The sequence below is a fragment of the Oncorhynchus mykiss genome, chromosome 6, assembly GCF_057628025.1.
Source record: "Oncorhynchus mykiss isolate SJ-2025 chromosome 6, ASM5762802v1, whole genome shotgun sequence".
In the NCBI taxonomy this organism is placed as follows: Eukaryota; Metazoa; Chordata; class Actinopteri; order Salmoniformes; family Salmonidae; genus Oncorhynchus; species Oncorhynchus mykiss.
The window spans coordinates 46,453,905-46,476,698 of NC_143027.1; the positions used below are offsets into that span (position 1 = coordinate 46,453,905).

At 41.8% G+C, this 22,794-nt stretch overlaps 2 protein-coding genes across 8 annotated transcripts in view; one reads left to right on the forward strand and one right to left on the reverse strand.

Moving 5' to 3' along the window:
• Nucleotides 1-4,950, forward strand: part of LOC110526905 (endosomal transmembrane epsin interactor 1) — a 62,576-nt gene extending 57,626 nt beyond the window's left edge. For all 4 annotated transcript variants that reach the window (XM_036980249.2, XM_090238032.1, XM_090238030.1 and 1 more), the window contains 2 exons: nt 1,818-2,140; nt 4,101-4,950. In XM_036980249.2, coding sequence (XP_036836144.2) covers nt 1,818-2,140; nt 4,101-4,448 — 671 coding nt within the window. In that variant the 3' untranslated portion in view covers nt 4,449-4,950. The remainder of the gene's footprint in view (nt 1-1,817; nt 2,141-4,100) is intronic.
• A 796-nt stretch (nt 4,951-5,746) lies between these two features.
• Nucleotides 5,747-22,794, reverse strand: part of apba1a (amyloid beta (A4) precursor protein-binding, family A, member 1a) — a 100,767-nt gene continuing 83,719 nt past the window's right edge. For 2 of the 4 annotated variants that reach the window (XM_021606631.3, XM_021606633.3), the window contains exons 5-14: nt 21,463-21,502; nt 20,696-20,841; nt 16,761-16,793; nt 15,270-15,356; nt 14,643-14,831; nt 13,498-13,677; nt 11,869-12,081; nt 11,426-11,545; nt 11,064-11,204; nt 5,747-10,087 (exon numbers count right to left, since the gene is read on the reverse strand). In XM_021606631.3, the coding sequence (XP_021462306.3) occupies nt 10,016-10,087; nt 11,064-11,204; nt 11,426-11,545; nt 11,869-12,081; nt 13,498-13,677; nt 14,643-14,831; nt 15,270-15,356; nt 16,761-16,793; nt 20,696-20,841; nt 21,463-21,502 (1,221 nt within the window). In that variant the 3' untranslated portion in view covers nt 5,747-10,015. The remainder of the gene's footprint in view (nt 10,088-11,063; nt 11,205-11,425; nt 11,546-11,868; nt 12,082-13,497; nt 13,678-14,642; nt 14,832-15,269; nt 15,357-16,760; nt 16,794-20,695; nt 20,842-21,462; nt 21,503-22,794) is intronic. The other 2 variants (XM_021606637.3, XM_090238029.1) reach the window with 1 other exon arrangement.

Below are 22,794 nucleotides of genomic sequence, written 5' to 3' on the forward strand. Positions count from 1 at the left end.
CAACTGTACATATCTTTTAAAAATATATTTCCCTTTATTATTTTCCTCTAACCCTACCACCCCTCCCCTAATTGGAATAAACTAACGAACAACAACACTTAGGCTTCTACTTCCAGTTTATACATACTATACTTTTTACAGACACAATGCATTTTACAATAGTTATCTTTTGTTTGTTTTTAATGCCATCATTCAGATACTCTCAACCCCTCCCATCTATCTCTGAAGACCATCCAGTTCGATTTCTATGTTGCATATATTTTTAACCGTGCTGTTTCACAAAAGTTCTGAATCTATATACATTTTACAGACACAATGTATTCTACATTAGTTATCTTGTTGTTTTTAATCCCACCCTTCAGCTCCACTCAACCACTCCCATCTATCTCTTAACACCATCCATTTTTTAAATATATATTTGCAATATATTTTTCAACTGTGCTGTGATGTTGAAACAAAATATACATTTTTTTGCTAAAAGTATTATTATATCATTGATCGATTGACTATGTCTTTTCAAATCACCCAGTATTGCTATCTGCAGAGTTAGCTCCAGGTAAATGTTGCACTTCTTCAACCATTCCTGGACCTAAGACCAAAAACATGCTACATATGGACAGTACCAAAACAAATGATCTAATGATTCGGTCTCTTCACAACAAAATCTGCAGAGCTGGGATGGTTATAACCCCCATATAAATAACATTATATTGGTTGCAAGAATTTTGTATAATAATTGAAAAGAAGTAGTTGTAGCTTGTCTCTCTTTGGTCAGGTTGTGGCAAATGCAATCTGGTCCTGTGTTATTTATCTTCATTGTGCAAGAGATTTGTCTTTGTTTTCATTTTGCTACCTTTCTATACAGTATGTAGGCCTATAATAAAGAAACACATTATACATAGAAGTCAGAAGACTCACAGAGGGCCAGACGCAACGAGATGTTGAGAGTAACTTGTAGAACACACAGCAGTCCATAGCTGAGAGCCAGGGACCTTGCTATAGGGCCTGAGGGAACACGCACACGTTACACACATTACCCTGGAAGCACCGTAACTATGAATCATAACTCCAAAGACGTTTTACTCATTTTAATTCTTCAGAATGTCTTTGGAACAAGAGATACAAGGAATTCCGATTGTAAAACATCTTCTCTTTTTAGTGAAATATATGCTTAGCTGTGCCCAAATGGCACCCTATTCTCTATAGAGTGCACTACTTTTGACCAGCCCCTGCATCACTGAACATGATTGGAGTGGAGTTACTGACATCAAAAACTCAAAATTCCGGTGTCCCGGACACAGATTAAGTCCTTCACTAAAAACACAAAATGTACAGGACATTGAAACCTAGCATAGACAAATGTGTACAATATAATGTGTACAATGCGTGGGCCACTTGTAGGTTTACTGCTGTATTGGTCGTCGTATTGACATACGTAATTGGATCCTCACAGGTTTGTTTCAATCTCATGGATCCTAGGGAATAGGGTGTCATTTAGGACGCACACCTAGACTAGTGAAGTCATCACTGACCGTTCACTAGTCACTTGTGATATCTTTGAATAATGCTTTGTTATAGGCTAATGTCGTGTTTGATTCGTTAGAAGTGAGATCTGATAATCTACTCAGCATGACTGCAATAATTGACCTGTGTGTGTGTGTGTGTGTGTGTGTGTGTGTGTGTGTGTGTGTGTGTGTGTGTGTGTGTGTGTGTGTGTAATTTGCTAAACTGTGAAGCATAGCTAACGCTTCCAACAGGCGTCCCACTGCATGCCAGTCTACAGACACACTAAGCCCCTACCACCCTCTCCTCCTCAGTATTAAGTTGTGAGGTGGCCACGCAGACCACCCAGACTTCCACCCAGACTTCCCAGTCCGCACTGGCCGCCCAGTCCTCTCGGACCCAGACAGTGACCCTCCGGCAGGGAGGTAGAGGCCCTCGGCGGCCCCGGCCCTCCTCCATGGTGGACTACCAGAGCTACAGACACACCCAGCAGCTGGTCAGTAGGTTCCTGGATCAGCCGGTCCACTGCAGCCTGACTCCCGAGGTCCAGGAACTGGTGGACAGCATCCGCAGCGTGCTGCGCTCTGACCAGAAACAAATGGAGGAGGCCGTACGCTGTGCCAGCTACATAGAACAGGTATAGAGGCTACATAGAACAGGTAGAGGTTACATAGAACCAGACCTGGGACAACTATAGTTTTACCTATGCTTCGTATATATTTTTTTTAAATAAATGGGGAAACAAATAGTTACTTTGAAGGAGACTACAACTCTTTGAATAAAGATCTCAACAAATGACTTTTACTTTATAAAACTATTTCAATGCAGATCTCAGAAAGTTACTACTTTTTCTAAACTATTTAAATACAGATCTGAGAACACAACTTCTTAATATTTCTTAATATATTATTGTGTTATTTAATATATTATTAAATATTTAATATATTATTAATTATATTATTTAATATATTATTTTTTTTATCCAGATCTTATGAAGCTATTGGATTTGCTGGTTTCAACTAATTGCAGGGCTGCATCTGCCACTGCATGTTGAAGATATAAATAGAATGAATATCCAACACAATCTCCAATCTATCTTAGCCATATTTGATCTACACAATACTTTTCTATCTGAACATGCTGTAAATATCTATTCTCCTGAATGTCTATTGCCCCAGGTGTTCATAATCAAGTCAAACCAATTAACCAATTATATTTTGTACAGATAAGTATAAATAAATTGTGACACAACCCAGACTCAGTTTCCCAAACTTGGTCCTCTGGACCCCAAGGGGTGCACATTTTGGTTCATGCCCTAGCACTACACAGCTGATTCAAATAATCAACTAATCATCCAGCTTTGATCATTTGAATCAGCTGTGTATTATGCATTCCTTGGGGTCCCTAGGACAGAGTTTTGGAAATGCTGAATTAACCAATTATATTTTGCTAAGATAAGTATCAATACGTTGTGATGCTCAACTACTGTATGACTCTTTCAACATGCCACTGAAAAGGTAAAAAGCTGTAATTCACTTAATAATACCCGAAAATACAAAAGCCATTTGAAAACATTGCAAATAGCAAGTTGAATTCTGAGCTAAATCAACTTCTAACCTCTTTGTCCATCTTCTTATTTCAAACACACTATAACATAGTTAAAGGGATAGTTTACTCAGAATACAAACTAACACGTTTTCCCCCCTACCTTGGCTGTTGTTGATATTTGTTGTGTGGTATATTTTGTTTCCTTTCGACACTTAGCCATATTTTGTTACTGTTAGTGTTCTCAGTAAAGCTTAACATTAAACTGTTCCTATGCCTGTGTAATAAAGCTGTAATTACTTTTGGAGCAACATGTTATTAGCATGTTGTTACATAATACTTTGGTAATTGCATTTTATTTGCATAATGAGCTGAGAGGAATAGTGACTGTTCCTTATTCCACTTACGTAATAACTCCATTATTATGCAATTATAAAGCAATTTCCAAAGTCATATGTGACAACAATGTTGCTATTGTAATAATCCCAAAGTTAGTATATATAAGAACTTGATGTCAAGTGTTACTCTATTAAGTGTCTATCTCATTATGAACATATATTTGTTAGTCATTTTGAAGCTGCAATAGTGGTTTACTCTAATGTTGAGTTGATTCCATGTCCCTCATGTATTTAATTGTAGGCTATATGATATAATAAGATTAATATATGAGAGCCCTCCAAACCATGTGCTAATGATAATATATTCAGACAAATTCAGCTCACTGTTGTAGCTTTTGGTTTTCAAAATACTTGATGATTTGGTTTTCTGTATGAATATGTATGAATATCAAAGAAAATAGTTGCCTTTTAGTTTAAACTCTATATAAACTATATTCGACTATTTAAAGTATTTGAAAAGTTGGTGCAAAATCCAACTATTTTCTGCCCAGGTCTGCATAGAACAGATAGAAGGTATATAGAGCAGGTAGAGGAGTGGAGGACGGAGGAAGAAGGGGGTGAGAAGGATGAGTCGGTGAGAAAGAGGAGATACATTTGTGTGAATTTTTGTTTGAACTATCCCTTTAAACTGGACCATAATATCCTCCTCTCCAGGTGATCACAGTATCAGAGAGAGCAGCTATCCTCCAGCCCCTCTCCCTCCCCAGGCCCCGCTCCAGACCCAGTGCCCCCCTGTTGAACTGTTCCTCCCAGACCCTGCCCCAGCCCCTCTGGGAGAGACCCTGGTTGCTGCACCTCGGGAGCTGTGGGGATCTCAGCACCTTCACCTGGGTGGAAAAGCAGCCGCTAGAGGACAGGCAGGGTGGTGGCTCTGGCTCCAGGTCCTGGTCTAGAGCTGGGTCTAGGGTGGGTTCTAGGTCGACGTCACGGGCGGGGTCACGCCTGGATCATCGCGAGCGCCCCCACAGTCTCATAGGGGTGTTCAGGGAAACTGTGCTCTGATGGAACTCTGTTATCCCATCTCAAAACCTCCCTAGCGAAGAAATAATGGTATGCTCCACTGGGGGAAAACAGCCCATTGACTCCAAGTGAAGTGCTCCTACTAGTGGTGAGGTTTGGGACTGCCACTGCTAAAGCTAGTGCCCTGCCACTTGATTTTACATAATCATCAGTACTCGGTCTGGTTGGCTGATACGTGCAGCAGCAACACAGGTAGTCTGTACCTAACCACATACTAAAATATCCACACATGTCACTAGCCAGCCATATACTGGATCATGAGTTAGACGATTGTGCATATTCTATTATGAAGTTATTTAATAATTTAAGAGCATTTATTGATCACAATCAGTAAAAAATAAATCAAGCTAGCTAACTAGCAGTTTAACGTCAATCATCAACAATGATCAGCTGTATCCTCACCCTATTTTCCCGTAGTCAATCATGTATTTTTCTGATGAGTGTGTTGTTGCAAAAATAAATAGGCTTATGCAAAAAAAAAAAAGTTTGAATGAATTTCGAGATTGAAAGTCTTTCTTTTTCTTCGACCCTGCTAAGACAGCAATTTTGCACTGAACAATAAGAGCTCCATCTGCATATTTCAAAGGAAATGTTTCCACATTTGCGGTAAATGCTATATATGTCTGCTCAATTGAAAATTACCTTCAAAGGTCAATCGCGCTTGAATTTAGGCCTAACTGGAAGGAGAACTGCATGTGAGAGTCTATAGAAGGAAGTCTCTCTCTACACTTCACTATCTACCCAGGAAAATACAGGTCTACCCCTTCTGCCTGTAATGTTCCAAATCATGTACATTTGAAATGACCAGTGAATTACACTGGTCATGCAATGCTAAATTTAGCTTCAATTCATTAAATCAAACTGCATCCTTTAGACTGGGATTCAACCCAATGCGCATTATAGAGCAGTGCACTGGACAGCGACAATGTGCCTTTTAAAGGCAATGTCCCTAACATTAGCAGAGATGCCATTCATGGTAAATGCTGCTGATGTTCCCAAGCTTAATTACCTTTAAAAGGCACATTGTCGGCTGTCCAGTGCATTGCTCTACAACAAGCCTTGGATTGAATCCTGGCCTTTAAAGGCAACGAAAGGTGGTCTGTGTGGTCCAGTGGTTACAGCCGCTGACCCCGGCACACATGTATGCCAGTCGGCATGGGGTCAAATCTGGCCCACTGCCCTTTAACTCACTCTTCCCCATATTCCACGCTGTAGTACCTCTTCAATAAAGAAATCAAAAGGACTGCCACACTCTTTTAAAAAGAAAGTGACAACAGTACTGTCCTTTCGCAAGTAGTTTATTGTTGTAAATACTGTTACAAACATTCCAGTTCTGGTAAGGTAATGTAGTTCAATAACTGTAACATCACAGAAAAGCTAGCAAATAAATAAACATTGCCATTGCTTTACAGAAAGTTTTTTTTTTTTTTGATTAATTACATTCAAAACAGTGCATTATAAACACTAGTTATCCCACCTCTCAGTCACCATCTACTCAAGTGTAAGTTTGCTACCATCTCTCAACAAAGTACAACTTTTTTGCGGGGGAGGTCTACAGTAATATGCCCCTGTGTTTGTGACCTTGTGCGCTCGTCAAATATGTACAGTTATGTCTTTTCACACAAATCAACTCCATCTCTAGTTCATATGAAACCCCTTCTTTCCGAGTCACATTAAGGGCCCTTGCCATCAGTCTGAATTCTCTTTTCATGTTACTTGTTATCCATTGAAGCTTGCTTATATGGTCAATCCAAACACACAAATAACCATTAGCAGTATATATACCTTTATATATATATATATATATATATATTTATGTATATATTATGTAGTCCAGCTGGTTTTGGTTGAACATGGAGTAAAGAAGTTGTCATTACACACCACACACACTAGAAGCAGGAATGATACAGCATATTACCGACCAACCGGTGACTCCATAGATAAACCATGCTAGAACATCATGTGGTCAACCGTACAGGAACCACTTTTACAGTATCATTTAGTAGTTCAATGTCATTAGTACAGTAATATATAAGGCCAAAATTTGATTTAGGGATGAGATAGAATAGACATTTGGAACAATCAATGGTTTAGAGGGGAGAGTAGGGCAGAGGGGAAGGGTCAACGTTTGACACACAAGCTCAGGTGGCAGGGTGCTCCAGCAGCAACTCGCAAGAGGTGTAGCGTCATAATAATGTGTCCCCTCCACAAGTCAGTGTAGCAGAGGTGTCGCAACAGAATGTGTCCCTCCAACAGAGGTGTTATTATGACACACGTCATAATGTGTGTTCACTCCACAACCCGGAAACTGTCCCATGACAGTTTGTAAACACGAATCCAGAGGGGGCGTGTCTCAAGCGGGAAGTGACACAGGAGACACGAAGTGAGGGAAAGGATGTCTGGGCAGAAGGTCAAAGCTCATTCACGTTAAACAAGGTGGAAGCTTCCTGGAATTCATTTTTTTTTAATTGTCTAGAGTTCTAGACAATTCAGAATGACATTTTAAAACATTCTAAAATAACTAGATCTGATTCTTAAGTAAGCTACAGACCCAGAGTAGAGCTAGAGTGAGAAGAGTCTTATTTCTCTTTGTGAAGAAAATAGGTTTTGAAATGTAGACGGCAGGCCAGACAGATCAATGAAAGGGAGGATATGTGGTTATAGAGGAGGAATCAACATTAGTCATTCCTTCTCATTGTCAATCCATCATCTGCATTAGCTGACACTCCTAGAGCAAGGCCATAATCAGAGCATCTGCTCATCAATTTACTACTACAACATAATGCTTCCATTGTGGTTGACGTGTTCATTACCAGTGGTAAGTCGTCGCATCTTGCTTTAGTTGCTAGGGCTTGATTCAATCCGTATCGCCGAAGTTCGGCGCTATAGCGCGATTGAAATGTAAAGGCACTATTCCTGCGTTCGCGGAGACTGAATTCACGGTAAATGCTGCATATGTTGGCTAATTCAGAAATTACCTTTAAATGTCAAGTTGCTATTCACCGATAAGGATTGAATCGAGCTCCTAGTCTCAAAACACTGTAGCCTCATTAATCACTTCTAGTCAGAAAGGCAGCAGGGCCCAACATAAACAGGAGGGGAACATCTATCCACTTTATGCAACAGAGATACATTTGAGGACTTGTGAATCATGTACACCAGGGAGATGATATGTTGACTCATTTCAGTACTTTCATTTCATCACATTTGCGAGATAACAAAATAAAATCTAAAAATAAAAGAATAAATCATGTTTTTTAAATGATAAGCATCCTTCAAGTATAAAGATTGAGATTCAAATGCAATGCAATATAATGACCTATAAACAGAATTACAGTATAGTCTGGCAAAAATATTGCAGATTATATTCAAGACATTTTTTTAAATATTAAATAAGACAGAGGAATGTAAAATCCAGGTTGTTTTTAAGGTTGTACTGTAATACAATCTAATCCAACTGTCCTGATCGCAAAAAAAATATTAAATCCTGAACTTCAGTTTGGTGCCAAAGTCTGAGGTATTCCATACACATCTGGTTGACCTCTGCTATCTCCCCTCAGCCTAAGATGGATCTGAACAGTTTTAGCTTCTACTGTATTCCACCACCAGAGCCTATAGTACAGAACCTTTGTGCAGGTGTCAAGAATGGCACCCTATCCCCTACATAGTGCACTACTTTCGACCCAGGCCCTATGGGCCCTGCTTAAAAGTAGTGCACAATAGGGAATAGGGTGCCATTTGGGATACAACCTATGTGAAATGTAACGTATGGCTTAAAGTAACTGCCCAGTTAAAATCTCACTTTAAAAGTTAATATGCTGTTAACTCATATCCAAATAATGTTGTTGACTTGTATGTGACCAAAACATAAATTGTGGGGGAAAAAAACACTTCAAAAACCCCACCTCAAACTTGTATCTCAAACAAACCTTTTCAAAAATGCTTGCTATTTTCTCATAGACATATCACCCTGAGGAGGATGAGCTGGTCCATCAGCTGTCTAGAGGAGGCTGAGCTGGTCAATCAGCTGTCTAGAGGAGGCTGAGCTGGTCAATCGGCTGTCTAGAGGAGGCTGAGCTGGTCAATCAGCTGTCTAGAGGAGGCTGAGCTGGTCAATCAGCTGTCTAGAGGAGGCTGAGCTGGTCAATCAGCTGTCTAGAGGAGGCTGAGCTGGTCAATCAGCTGTCTAGAGGAGGCTGAGCTGGTCAATCAGCTGTCTAGAGGAGGCTGAGCTGGTCAATCAGCTGTCTAGAGGAGGCTGAGCTGGTCAATCAGCTGTCTAGAGGAGGCTGAGCTGGTCAATCAGCTGTCTACTTGCGTGAATATTTTTAATGACCGGTATACGGCCACGCTATTCTGTTGTTGGGGTACACCCACACCATTCCAACACAGAAAAGCTACTTTTTAACATACTAATTACCATTTTTTTAAACGAAAACCATTTCACTCATATTGTAATTATTGGTCATATTTCATAGAAATCTAGAAACACTGGGCATTTACTTTAAGCTCTGGTCTCTGAGTGACTGTAAACCCTTAAGACGTGGTGGTTTGATGATGCAGAGTCCCTCTTCCCAGAGTGGAAATAGTATGTGATTAGCCGAACCGGTTTTGAAAAAATATTAGCAAGTGTTTATTTTTTTTTACTTCCGTACTAGTGGTTGTGAGTTCTGTTGTCACCTAATCATAGTTTTCACTTCAAGATGATGCTGAAGGGAAAGATGAGGATGGAGAGCGTTTTGCTATTAATGCTAATTCCATGTGAGAACGAGACCAGTGTTATTTTGTTGTCCTGGCAATAGGTAGAATTACATGTTTACTTTCAAAAGCTCCCAATTTCAGGGCTGGCTTCTGTCTAAACCCTGTCTTACAAGGCTGTCCTCCAGCCTTGTAAAACGTTTTTTTTTTTTTGTCTTTCCTGGAGGACTTCCACAGTCGGGAAAAGTCCTCCCTGCTTGGACATTCATTAACGTTAGACGGAAGGCAATGGAATGTTATGACGAGGAATGATAGGGGCTTGTTGTTCCGAGTAGTGACACTTGTTTATCAGCAATTTTCACACTCCCTCTCTTTTTGTTTGTGTTGTGGGAGAACACAGAAGTATTCAACATTACATCAGACGAGTGCTGCCGGTGAGAGAAAGGGAGAGGGGATAGAGAAGAGAGGTAGACCGATAGAAAGTGAGAGGGAGAGGGATAGAGAGAGAGAAACAGAGAGAAACAGAGAGAGGGAGAGAAAGAAACATGGGAAAGAAGGGAAGGTCAGTGCGAAGCTCAGGAAGCAACCCTCAGTATGGGAGGGGCTTGAACAAGCTGTCTTTTTCAGCCAAACTCTACTCTCCACAGCAAAACAATCAGATAAAATAGTCATCCAGAGCATGTGATATGTCCATTCGTTATGATTAAGAAGCTTCAGTCTCCAATGGTGATCTGAGGCTTGAGGGAGGGGGAGGAGTTGCTCACACATAGAGGGTGCAGTGATGCTGGGGGTCAGGGAGTGAGGTCATCAGGGGGTGAGGTCGGATGTCGGGTAGGAGAGGGAGGTCATCACTAGATGTAAACAGGTTGCTCCTGGGCAGTTAGCAGGCGGTACATGGCAGCTGGCATCGTCTTCATGTGGATCTGTGGAAGAGAGCGAGAGAACGAAAGACGGAGAAAGTCAGAGAGCCGAAGAATGAGAGTCACGCTGATCATGGATATACAGTAACTACACAACCAGAGCCTTAACCCCAACCCTAGCTTCATGTCCACATGCCAGCTCAAGTCTAACCCTAGCCTCAACCCTAACCCTAGACAAACCTAACCGTAGCCTTGTCGAGAACCAGGCTTCCCTATACAGAAAGCCTGGGGAAGTCAATGGCAGAAAACAATGATGCCTAACAACACGTCAAACTAATGAAATGCCTCGCTTGGGCAGAGCTCCACAGGTGCCCACTCATAACGTCTCTTTTTTTGTTGTAGAGTTTTCAAGCAGAGAAGTTTCACCGACTCGATTTTGTGTGTAGAGCACACTTCTGGCAAACCATAATTCAGTTTTTACTCTTAGTTTTCTTCCATTTTCACCAATGTTGCAAACTAGCAACAACTCTACAAAATGTATCTTACCTGGTCTGAAAACAGTGACAAACATAACAAAGATGCATCGCCCATTTAGGGGCATGTGGGGAAAGTTCTTGAAATGTAACATCCAATAAAAATGTAGCTGCTGGAATCCTGCGAACCATTCTAACCATTTCGGCTAATACCAAATTCTCCAGACCACCAAAGGAAGCGTGACATGATTTTGGAGCACAGGAGATTGGTGGAACCTTAATTAGGGAGGACAGGCACATGGTAATGGCAGGAGCGGAATACGGGGAAAGGTATCAACAACATCAAACATGTGTTTTCCATGTGTTTGATTCCATTTTATTCGCTCCGTTCCAGCCATTATCATGAGCTATCCTCCCCTCAGCAGCCTCCACTGTTTTGGAGGTATGGCTATGCGAGACTACCCTAAACCTAACCCAACAATGGTTGACGGTCCAGCACCAAAACTGAAATGCTATGTTAAGCTAACAGTTACAGGCTCAGAATGACCTTTCCTCTCTGACCTCACCTCTCCCACAGCGTTGGACAGGATGTGGACGATCTTCTCATGGGGCGTGGCCACCACGCTCTGGCCATTGATCTCGATGATGCGGTGGCCGACCCTGACCCCTCCCCTCTCAGCGATGCCCCCTCGCATAAGGCTGCAGATCTGTGGGTGTGCAGGGGAAGGTCCAAAAAAGACAGTTACATTCAGCCAATCGGCTTAACGTCTGTTATATTCAGTTTCCGCAAAAGCATGAGCCCATCACTTCAAGAGTCACCACTATCATACACAAACGGAAGGTTATTATCACAAAGCAAAGAGGACAAAGTCAAATGCCGAGAAAGTTTGGGGCTCATGACACAACACATCTCCCTGGTGATACCCACAATGCCGTTCTGTACGCTGAAGCCCAACTGGTATCTGAGGTCAGGTCGTCTGATGAGCACCGTGGTAACAGGAGGACACCTGACGATGTTCAGCTTGATACGAGACTGGTTCTTCAGACCCTGAGAGAAAAGTGAATGAATTAAACTAGTCTAATAAGATAATTGGTAGGTGACAAGTATAGTGTTGGCTGTGTGTACTGCACTGTCCTCGGCATTCCCGTTCTCGCATAAAAGAGAACACGTCATTGTAAGAGGAGAGGATACAGAGATAGCGTGGAAAGAAAGAGGATGCAGAGATAGATGAGAAATAAAGGAAGGAGAGTTAGAAGAGAAAGAGATATCCTGTCCTCCAGTACCTTGATGACACTCTGGCAGACAGGGGCAGGCCCACCAGACTAATGGAAGGAGAGAGAAAGAGAGGGAGGAGAGAGAGTGTGTGTTACCTTAATTATGGTCTGGCAGGTGGACAGGGGTAGCCCCACCAGACTGGTCCCGTTAATAGACATAATCTGGTCTCCGATATTAAGACGGCCTGACTTCTCCGACGGACCAGCATGCATCATGTTGGCGATGATGACTGTGGGCAGGATGGAGCCCCACCCACTCTCCACAATGACCACGCCCAGAATCTCACCTTTCTGCTTCTCGATGTAAATCTGGGGAGACCCACAATCAGTCAATCAATCAATCGGTTGATCTCAATGTATTTATAAAGCCTTTTTTTACATCAGCAGTTGCCACAAAATGCTTTTACAGTAACCTGGTCTACACCCCAAATAAAGAGCAAACCCTTCTCTCTACATAGGCTGCGTTTACACAGGCAGCCCAATTCGGATCTTTTTTTTTGTTGCTAAAATCAAAAAAGTTTGGCCAATCAGATCAGCTCTTTTTCCAGCAATTGGGCCAACTATCATAATTGGGCTGCCTGTGTCAACCCAGCCATAGTTCACTACTTTTGGCTTAATAACAAATGTTTTGTTTAACTACGCTCTACTTCTGTGGTTGCCATGGCACCTTGTTCTGTGTTTTTTATGTATTCTTTAAATGTATTTGTGGGGGTTTTCATTGCTCTGTGTTTCACTTACATTTGGTTGTCTTGCCTCACAGTTGCAGGAAAGATAAAAAGTATATTTGTTTGGCTTGATAGTTACACTGTTTGGATTTAAATAATGCAGCACTGGCTTTTTTGTTTCATCTGCTGGGATTGACAACTGCTTGCAGTTTCCAGGGATGGCAGAGAAGGCAAAGGGACTGTTCCTAACCAGTATCAATGTGTGGTGGCTTTATATTTGTTATTTTAATGAAGCATTAAAAGATAAATCATAATCAAGTCTCCATGCCCTCCACCCAAGTGGGTGCCACATTTTCGGGCAATGGAGGACCTGTACCTGTGGAGGAGCCTCTCCTGTGGAGGAACTGAACGTCGGAGGAGCAGGTGTGGTGCACTAAGAGTCTTTGCTTCTTCTTGACTGTACCATCGATGCCCCCTCCACTCAAGCTATACTGCATTTCCAGCCCACTGCCTCAACTCCCTTTCCATCACCTGGAACCAACTACTAGAGAGCCTTTTCAATCTCCATCAAAGAGGACCACTTTTCTTTTAGGGGAAATAAGTCTCAGACTTTTTGTGATATATCACTATCACGTTTTTTTTTTAAATGTACTGTGTTTTTTTAACTGGTAAAATCAATTGATCAATTCTCCAGAGGCCTGCCTGGGAGATCCCAGTGTCTGAGAGACTCACATCTTTGCTGCTTTGATTCATTTCGAACTTGAGTTCTTACTCCGTGCCATGGTCTAGAACCAATCACTGCCTGCCGTGGCCAAGACTGGACATGGGTGGTTTCAAGGTTAAAAATGATTCAGTGGTGCTGCTGACTGGAGACAGTTTATAGCATAGTAAGAACTCCGCTCTTCATTCGTAAAACCATGGTCGTTCTCGGACTTGTAGAAGTGGAACAGATGTATTAATACACCGTAGCGTTAGCTTTACGAACGCCTTCAGTAAGATAAAACCAGGTACAGAATACAGAGCATGACGGGTACTGTTCATCATTCTACAACAGACTCACGTCTTTGCAGTTCTCAGACTTGGAGAAGTGTATGAGGTCGTCGTTGTACATGTCCTGAGTGTTGAGCAGGTCACTGTACTCCTTCTGACTCAGGTCCTCTGGGTTGATGCCGTTAGCCCGCAGGAACTCCTGGTACGCCACACTGAAGGCCTGGCCTATAGACTGGGCAATCAGCTGAGCCTGGAGAGCGAGAGTGGGAGAGAGGGAGGCAAGGGACAGAGGAGAGGGAGGGAAATAAACTGTGACACAGTGATTTGTTAGACATACAGTGATGATTTAAAATCCAATCAAAAAGACTGCGTAGGGGCTTTAAACAGAACAAACCAATCAGGACAGAAGTGTTTCATATTGATGAGATGAATGTTTCATCTCTCTGAGTCACACTATGTCTTCTGGCCGACCTTTCCTTTCTCTGTACTCCAGTGATTTGAGATCAACTTCAGAAGACATAGTGTGACTCAGAGAGATGAAACATTCATCTCATCAATATGAAACACTTCTGTCCTGATTGGTTTGTTCTGTTTACTGGAATGTGTGTCATCACTGGCATGTGTGTGTGTCTGTTCGTATGTGTGTGTGTTCATATGTACGTGTGTGTGTGTGTGTGTGTGTGTGTGTGTGTGTGTGTGTGTGTGTGTGTGTGTGTGTGTGTGTGTGTGTGTGTGTGTGTGTGTGTGTGTGTGTGTGTGTGTGTGTGTGTGTGTGAACCCAGTTACACCAGGGGTCCCAAAAACAACTCTGTCAAGTGAAATGAACCATTAGATGATAAGGGAGGGCGTGGAGACTTGATTATGATTAATTAATGCAACATTAAAATGCTATAATGTTGAGAGTCAGTCAACAGGACGAGTCGAATCCAGATACAGAGAGAAAAATTATGAGAAAGAGAGGGAGAGAGAGCGGTGGAGAGACTAAGGGTTGTAGTTGTAACCACAAAGAGAGAGAGAGTGTGTGAAAGACCAATATAAAGTAAGGGTTGTAATCACAAAAGATACAGAGAAAGTTATACAGAGTGACAAAGAATGAATGAACAAATGAGAAAGAGTGAGAGAGTAAAAGACAGAGAGTAAGTAGGGAGGGAGGGAGGGAGGGAGGGAGAGATGATGAGACATCGTTTGAAAGTAAAAGTAAAGTGAGATCCTCACATCCTCGGACTCAAAGACGTGGCAGATCATCTTGTACTGCCGTTGTTTCTCGTCCTCGGCGGGGTCTGACGCCTCCACGCTGTCCATGGAGTCTGGGCGGGGCATACGGCGCCTTGCCATCAGAACCACAATGTTGCCGATGTCAGCGATGTAGGAGATGGTCCTCAGAGGGTGGTCCATCATAGTCTCCTGTAGATAGAGGAGAGATGGGGTCAAGGGTTAAGAGGTGATGATAGGGTTAGGGGTTAAAGTGTGATGATAGGGTTATGGTCAGGGGGTGGTCCATCATGGTCTGCTGTAGACACAGAGGGGACAGTCAATACCATACGTTTCAGGTCTACCAGATTCAACCCTTCTCTATGTCTATGGTCAGGACAGGGAGGGCACAGAAAGAAGAAACTCAGGACCAAACCATTATCAAAGCAACTCCATCAGTTCTCGTGTGAAACAATCTATACTCAAGAAACACTGTATTGATTGTCCCAGGGGTACTTGTACAGGTAATTGGCTAGTGTGGCCAGGCCCCCGGATTGGCCCCACGCTGCGATTAATGAGCCAGGAGGAGAGGAGGAGAAATGTCAACAGAGAAGTGGACAACATAGAAGATGAGAGACAGAGAGAGTGTACCTGTGAGTCAGCGTTGAGGACTTTAATCCTCTGGGTGGAGATGAAGAGGTCCACCTCCGTCATGGGCTGGGCCTCACCTTCTGGAGCCTGCTTAGACACACACACAGACCGATACATACAGTGACAGAGACAGAACAGGGCAATTGAGCATCTAGTCTGTTATTAGAGCAGTACAGCTGACAGTCCATTATTATCATTCCACAACTAGACAGAGGTCAGAGACAGTCCACAACTACCCAAGATAACACTGAAGGAAGACACCAGCACTTTCAATCAATCAAAATCTTTGAGGTGTTCAGAATGTTGCAGGTAGTGTGTGTGTGTGTGTGTGTGTGTGTGTGTGTGTGTGTGTGTGTGTGTGTGTGTGTGTGTGTGTGTGTGTGTGTGTGTGTGTGTGTGTGTGTGTGTGTGTGTGTGTGTGTGTGTGTGTGTGTGTGTGTGTGTGTGTGTGTGTGTGTGTGTGTGTGGGTGGGTGGGTGGGTGGGGGGGAGTTGTTGTTTTCCTTCAGTGTAATTCTGGCTTGTACAGCATATTCAGAGTTAGTCCAGTAGTTAGTCCAGTATAGCCTGTCCATAGGTAGCAGAGAGACTGGAGTTAGTAATGGGGTTAGTCTTATTAGTTATACTGTGGTGTTTCTCAACTTCCCTCCTGGGGACCCACTGTGTTAACTGGGTTTCACTCTAGTTATATTGGTTTTTGGCCACTTCATTTAAGTCGTATTACAGTGATGAGAGTGTTGGTTGTAATGAAAACATGGATGGATGCCTGTGAGTCCCCAGGACCGGAGTTGGGAAACTTTGGGGTTACAGTGAATACTTAGTCGGTCTGTGTTGGAAAAGAGAGGTGCTGCTGTGTGTAATGTTAGCCATCCACAGGATTCACAGTGCTAACAGCCTTGCAATTGTTACAACCACAGTGAAATACCACACTAATACAGAAGCTTGTGCCAGAGAAAAACCTCTTCAATTACGATCACAAACACAACTTCATGGTATCACAAAAGAATTGTGGCTGCACAGCCATTTTCTGCATCCAGCAATATCAGTTTCTCCTCATATAAAGCTTTTATTCGTTGTACATCTATGTCATGTGTCCATGTATTCCTGTCAGTATCTTGTAGAAACTCTATAGGAGGATCAAATCGGAGAATGTCTGACATGGAATGAGAAAATGGTGACAGATTTAACTGACAGACAAACCTAAGAATGGTATACATAACATGACTGCAAATCAACAGAGAGGACTTTGTTGCTGGATTCAGAAAATGCAGCGAGTAAAAGAAGTAGAAAAATAAGGAAAGAGGAGAGGGAGAGAGACTTTACAACACAGCATGAGTCCCTAATGGCACCCTATTCCCTATATAGCCTATTGGGCGCTGGTCAAAAGTAGTGCATTAAATAGGGAATAGGGTGCCATTTGGGACATAGACACAGACAGACACAGGAAAACACAACGGAACACTGAACAGCCAATCAATGAGGAGTACCGCACCTTCTTCTTGTTTTTGGCTAATTTCTGGGCCGTCTGCTTGGCATGGAACAAACATACATACAGGAGAATGGGTTAGACTGAAGCAGGGCTCAGGGCTCAGGCAGGGTGCGCTGTGTTTATGTGTGTGTGTGCTTGTTTTCCATTATCAGGACCCAATATCCTTACATTTCATCTTAATGTCCTGAACAGATAAGAAACAACTTTTTTGAAAAGTCAGGACTTTCTTCAGGTCCTCAATTTGTTCAAAATTGCTATTTTAAGCTAAAGGGTTATGTTTAGGGTTAAGTTTAGTTGTTTTGGGGTTAGGGTTAAGTTAAAGGTTAACGGTTAGGGGAAATAGGATTTGTAATGGTGCAAAAGAATTGACACTCCAAAAAGTCCTGACATTTCACAATAACACAGCTGTTGCTATTTTAAGCAAAATATGCATCCTGTTTGCAGTGTGCGTGTGTGTGTGCGTGTGTGTGGTCAGAGTAGTGCAGGGCCGAAGTAGCATGGGCTTAGATAGTAGGCCTATGGATCTGGGGAGGGGATTGAGTGGCAGTGTGTGTATTGATTACATCCATTGGGACATTCCATTTTAGAACATATCATACATTTAAATGTCTGGGATTCAACCAGTCTGAAGTCAACCAGTCTGAAGTCAACCAGTCTGAAGTCAACCAGTCTGAAGTCAACCAGTCTTTAAAAAAGTACCCAATGGCATATCTACTTTACTGTTCAGTGGGTTATGTTTTGGCCACAGTAATAACACAGTTATTACCACCCTAATACTTTTTTAAATTAAACTGCACCATTAATTTATGGTCAAATTCACTGAATGAAGTCAATTAATGTGAAAGTGTATCATGCTTAATTGGAATCTTGAGTATGTCTTTACAATACATAGTAAACTAATAGGTACAGTGCCTTCGGAAAGTATTCAACCACCTTGACTTTCCCACATTTAGTTGTGTTACAAAGTGCAATTAAAATAGATTGAATTGTAATTGTTTTGGCATTGATTTACACAACATACTCCAATATCAAAGTGGAAAAAAATACATTCTAAAATGAATATAAACTGAAACACTAATATATCTTGATTAGATAAGTATTCAACCCATTACATGTTGGATAACACCTTTGGCAGTAATTACAGCTGTGAGTCTTGTTGGGTAAGTCTCTAAGAGCTTTGCACACCTGGATTGTACAATATTTGCTGATCATTATTTTTCAAATTCAAGCTCTGTCAAGTTGGTTGTTGATCATTGCTACATAGCCATTTTCAAGTCTTGCCATAGATTTTCAAGCCAATTTAAGTCAAAACTGTAACTAGTCCACTCAATGTCATCTTGGTAAGCAACTCCAGTGTAAATTTGGCCTTGTGTTTTCGGTTATTGTACAGCTGAAAGGTACATTTGCTTTCCAGTGTCTGTTTGAAAGCAGACTGAACCACGTTTTTCACTAGGACTTTGCCTGTGCTTAGCTCTATTCCATTTATTTTTATCCTAAAAAAACTCCCTAGTCCTTGCCGATGACAAGCATACTCATAACATGATGCAGCCACCACCATGCTTGAGAATATGAAGAGTGGTACTCAGATAAGTTAATTTCTTTGCCACATTCTTTGCAGTATTACTTTAGTGCCTTGTTGCAAACAGGGTGCATATTTTGGAATATTTGTATTCTGAAAAGGGTTCCTTCTTTTCACTCTGTCATTTAGTTCAGTATTGTGGAGTAACTACAATGTTGTTGATCCATCCTCAGTTTTCTCCTATCACAGCCATTAAACTCTAACTGTTTTAAAATTACAATTGGCCTCATGGTGAAATCCCTGATCTCTTTCCTTCCTCCCTGGCAACTGAGTTAGGAAGGGTGACTGTATCTTTGTAGTGACTGGGTGTATTGATACACCATCCAAAGTGTAATTAATATCTTCAACATGCTCAAAGGGATATTCAGTCTGCTTTTTTTCAGTTTTACCCTTCTACCAACTGGTGCTTATCTTTGCGAGGCATTGGAAAACCTCCCTGACTTTGTGGTTGAATATGTGCTTGAAATTCACTACTCAGCCGAAGGACCTTACAGATAATTGGGGTAGTCATTCAAAAATCATGTTAACCACTATTATTGCACACAGAGTTATTATGTGATTTGTTCAGCACCTTTACTCCTGAACTTATGTTGGCTTGCCATAACAAAGGGGTATAAAACCTCTTAAGGATCTGACCCTTTTTTAATTCTTTTTTTGCCTAAAATGACATACCCAAATCTAACTGCCTGTAGCTCAGTACCTGACGCAAGGATATGCATATTCTCGATACCATTTGAAAGGAAACACTTTGAAGTTTGTGGAAATGTGAAATTAATGTAGGAGAATATAACACATTAGATCTAGTAAAAGATAATGCAAAGAAAAAACATCAGTTTTCCAAAATGTTTTTGTTCCATCTTCTTTGAAATGCAAGAGAAAGGCCAATATACAACCTAGGACTCCAGCCGCAATTTTGTTTTTGGCCACTAGATGGTAGATAGTAGAACATGCAGATGTGCTATGGTGGCTCTGTCTGATGAGAACAGGAGTAACAGAAAACATACTCTAGGTGTGTATACAGTATGTATGGGCTGATAGAGGCTATGGGCTACAGCTCAGTGCATTTTGATCAGGCGGGCTGTAGAATGCTGAGTCACTACAGTGTGGGCTATGGGCTGGAGGTGCGCCAGGAGGCTGATAAACCAGGAAGTTGTCAGGAAGACTCAGGTCATGTGACAGAAAGCGAGTGAGGGGAAGTGACCATAGAGAATGATAGAGGACTCTTCATTGTATCTGTCCCATTATGACATCTGTGAGAGCATGGGCAGCGCGATTGAGGACATCTCCATTTTGAAGTAGTCAATTAAACAAACTCAAAGGGTGCACACAGCCACCTGAAGTGTGTTGTTTGAACATATATAAAGCCAAGGTTGGCAATTTACTGCCACCTGCAGTTATGGAATGTTTACTCAAGTATAATGAATTGTCTGATCCCTTCTGATGACCTAGATGGAATTATGTGATCTGCCTTCCCACCCAGTTGAATACTTCAAAATGGGGAAAGGCCTCAATAGCACAGGCCAAGCTAAAACAAGCTTTTGGGCACTAGAGTTCTCTATTATTCTCTATGGAAGTGACACAGTTATAGGTAGAAATGTACTGATGTGAGATCTTGACCTTTGTACATATTCAGGTTCGTACATAGCATAGAACATGTTTCTATGCAAAACAGATATCGATTTGATCACTTGTGATAAAGATGTTATAAAGCAGTACGTTCCCACTGGGCACAGATGTCATTTCAACATGTAGTTTTCATTTACATTTGGTTGAGATGTCAACTAATGTGAATTCAACGTGAAATCAACAAAAAATGTCACCATGTCATTGGATTTAGGTTAAAAGTTGGGTGAAAAACAAATTCCCTTACATTGATGACTTTGCAAATCCAATCAGTTTTCCACGTTGATTCAACATCATCCGATATATTTTTTGTTGTTGAAATGATGTGGAAACAACGCTGATGCAACCAGTTTTTGACCGGTGTGTTATCAGACAGTATTAAAAACAGGTTATTAGATATTATCCATTACCAGGTAGAAAACATAATCCAGTACAAGGTCAGGATGGAATCAGGTTGGGCGACATGTAGCCTAGGTTAAGAGTGATGGGCCAGTAACCGAAAGGTCGCTGGTTCGAATCCCCGTGGTGACTTGGTGAAAAATCTGTGGATGTGCCCTTGAGCAAGGTACTTAAACCTAATTGCTCCTATTGCTCCGGACAAGAGCATCTGCTAAATGACTAAAATGGGATCTATCCAGAAGTTCCTCTGTAAGAAAATAATTTGTACTGTCTACCAGCATTTTCAACCACATCATTGCGAGCAAAGAATTTTTTTTGAATGAGTCTCTCTCCTCACCTTGATGCGGCTGACAGCCTCCTGGGCCTGCATCATGCGCACGTTCTTGGAGGGGGTCTTGTCAGACAGCAACTGGGTGGAGCCCAGGTAGTTAGCGGCAAAGATGATCCCATCGATCAGGTCCTCTGGGTCACATGGACCTGGGACTGGGAGGAGAGGAGTAGGAAGATTAAAATGCCATGATTTGTCATGGAACATATATACGGTTTGAATCTTAACATGTTCGTGAAGGCTTCAACTCTAAAGATGCAGAAATTAGAACAGTTGGTTTGATTGGGACATCGTAGTGAGAGACAGAAAGAGAGAGAGAGTGTGTCACCAGAATGTCATTGTGCTTCACACAGAGCTAGAGAGACTAGAGACACAATGCTCCTACTGAGCTAAAGCACACAGAATGCATGAGTAAAGAGGGAAGGATAAAGAGTGTGGGTGGGTGTGTTTGTGAGATAGATAGATAGATAGATGTGTATGTGTGAGAGAGAAATAGGAGACAGAAAGACTGCACTGAAGCATTTGACTGGTGCACTAGAGGCCCTTTCTCTGTCTCTAATTTTCCTTACCTCCCATTCAGCCCTCCAATGACATTTAAAAATGCTGATCTGGTACTAAATGTACGCCTGCACATCAGCATACCCCCACAAAGCTAAATCACCCAAGCATTTACTAGAGAGAACCGCTTCTCAAATATATTCTGCACTGGCAAAATGCGGCCCACTGAAGTAAAGCAGAGAGGGACGTAAAGACCAGGAGCCAGGAGCAAGTCTTACCTTCTACATAGGTAGGAAAGGAGGCCAGGCTTCTCCTGGACTGCAGGTGTAGAGGAGAAGACAGATAACACGTTACTGACGGGTCACACAGGCATGGTCATTATAACACTGTCATAGCACTATCATGACACTGGTGAAAGATAGACAAACGTTGGTTGACACACTGGGCTGTTGCCGACCATGACATTTTGTTAGCCGGTTTATTGTCACGCAAATGACTGCCAGTCTCATGGTAATTACCCGTTAATTAACATAAACATGTTTACAATCTTCAGGCCTCTATGCGTACAAGCCGCTGATGCGCGCGTTTGGAGCATCTGCATTTTAAAAAGTCTAATAAATCCATTTAATATACACCATCACAATAAATGCATTATTTATTTTAGGCAGGCCTAAAGAAACATTATATGAGGAAAATGTATTTCAAAAGAACCGAATGTCAGTCGGCCTACTGTATGTTATCTGGCTATGCGCCATGCCCGTAGGCTAGTTAATTTAAGCAGACAAGATATTGAATCAGTCCTGTGCCATGATTTTATATTATATTATTGTAAGAATAATATAATTGAACTTAGCTGAAAAAAATAGAAAGGATGTTTTCCCATTGCGGAGTGAGTGCACATATGAAGTGGCTATGTTGTGAGATTAAAAGTTAGCATTTGAAACAGGTCCTATATGCCCAGGTTTAGAGTGATTTTGTCAATTTAGTTGTGAATGAAACAAACCTCAGAATGTCTTAGAAATCAAAACATGATGCAGCTATAGGCCATTGACTATTTGAAAAAGTCACACAAAAAAGCTTTGCCTCCGGCTACACACCCTGTTCTCTCATCAAGTGATCATATTTTTACCCATCAGACTATTCTCAATTTAATGTTATCTTAAATGTGTTTAGAAGGGCCCATTATGAAATGGGTAGGAACAGGGGCAGGGGCAAAATACATAGCATCCGTATGCACTCGAATAGCGAATGGAGGCCTCTTTCCCCCAGTTAAATCATGCCGTGTAGGCTACTCCGCCTTTATAGCAAAGCAGCTGAGAAATAAATATAGTAGCAGCTAGGATCCTCTTCTTTTTAGTAGCAACCACCAAAACTCTGCTTTCACACAGGATTGCATATATAATCGTCTGGGTTTATAAGAAAAATAATTAAACTTCACACATCAAACACTGTTTGAGAAGCATGCAGCCTCTCACTGCGCGACAGGTGATATTCCGCCCAACCTCTCTATGCCATGGGCTCGCCAACCATGTTCCTGCAGCTACCTAGGCTATTCAAAATCAAATACAAATTCACCATAATTGTAGGTTAACTTTGTAAGCCACCCTGCA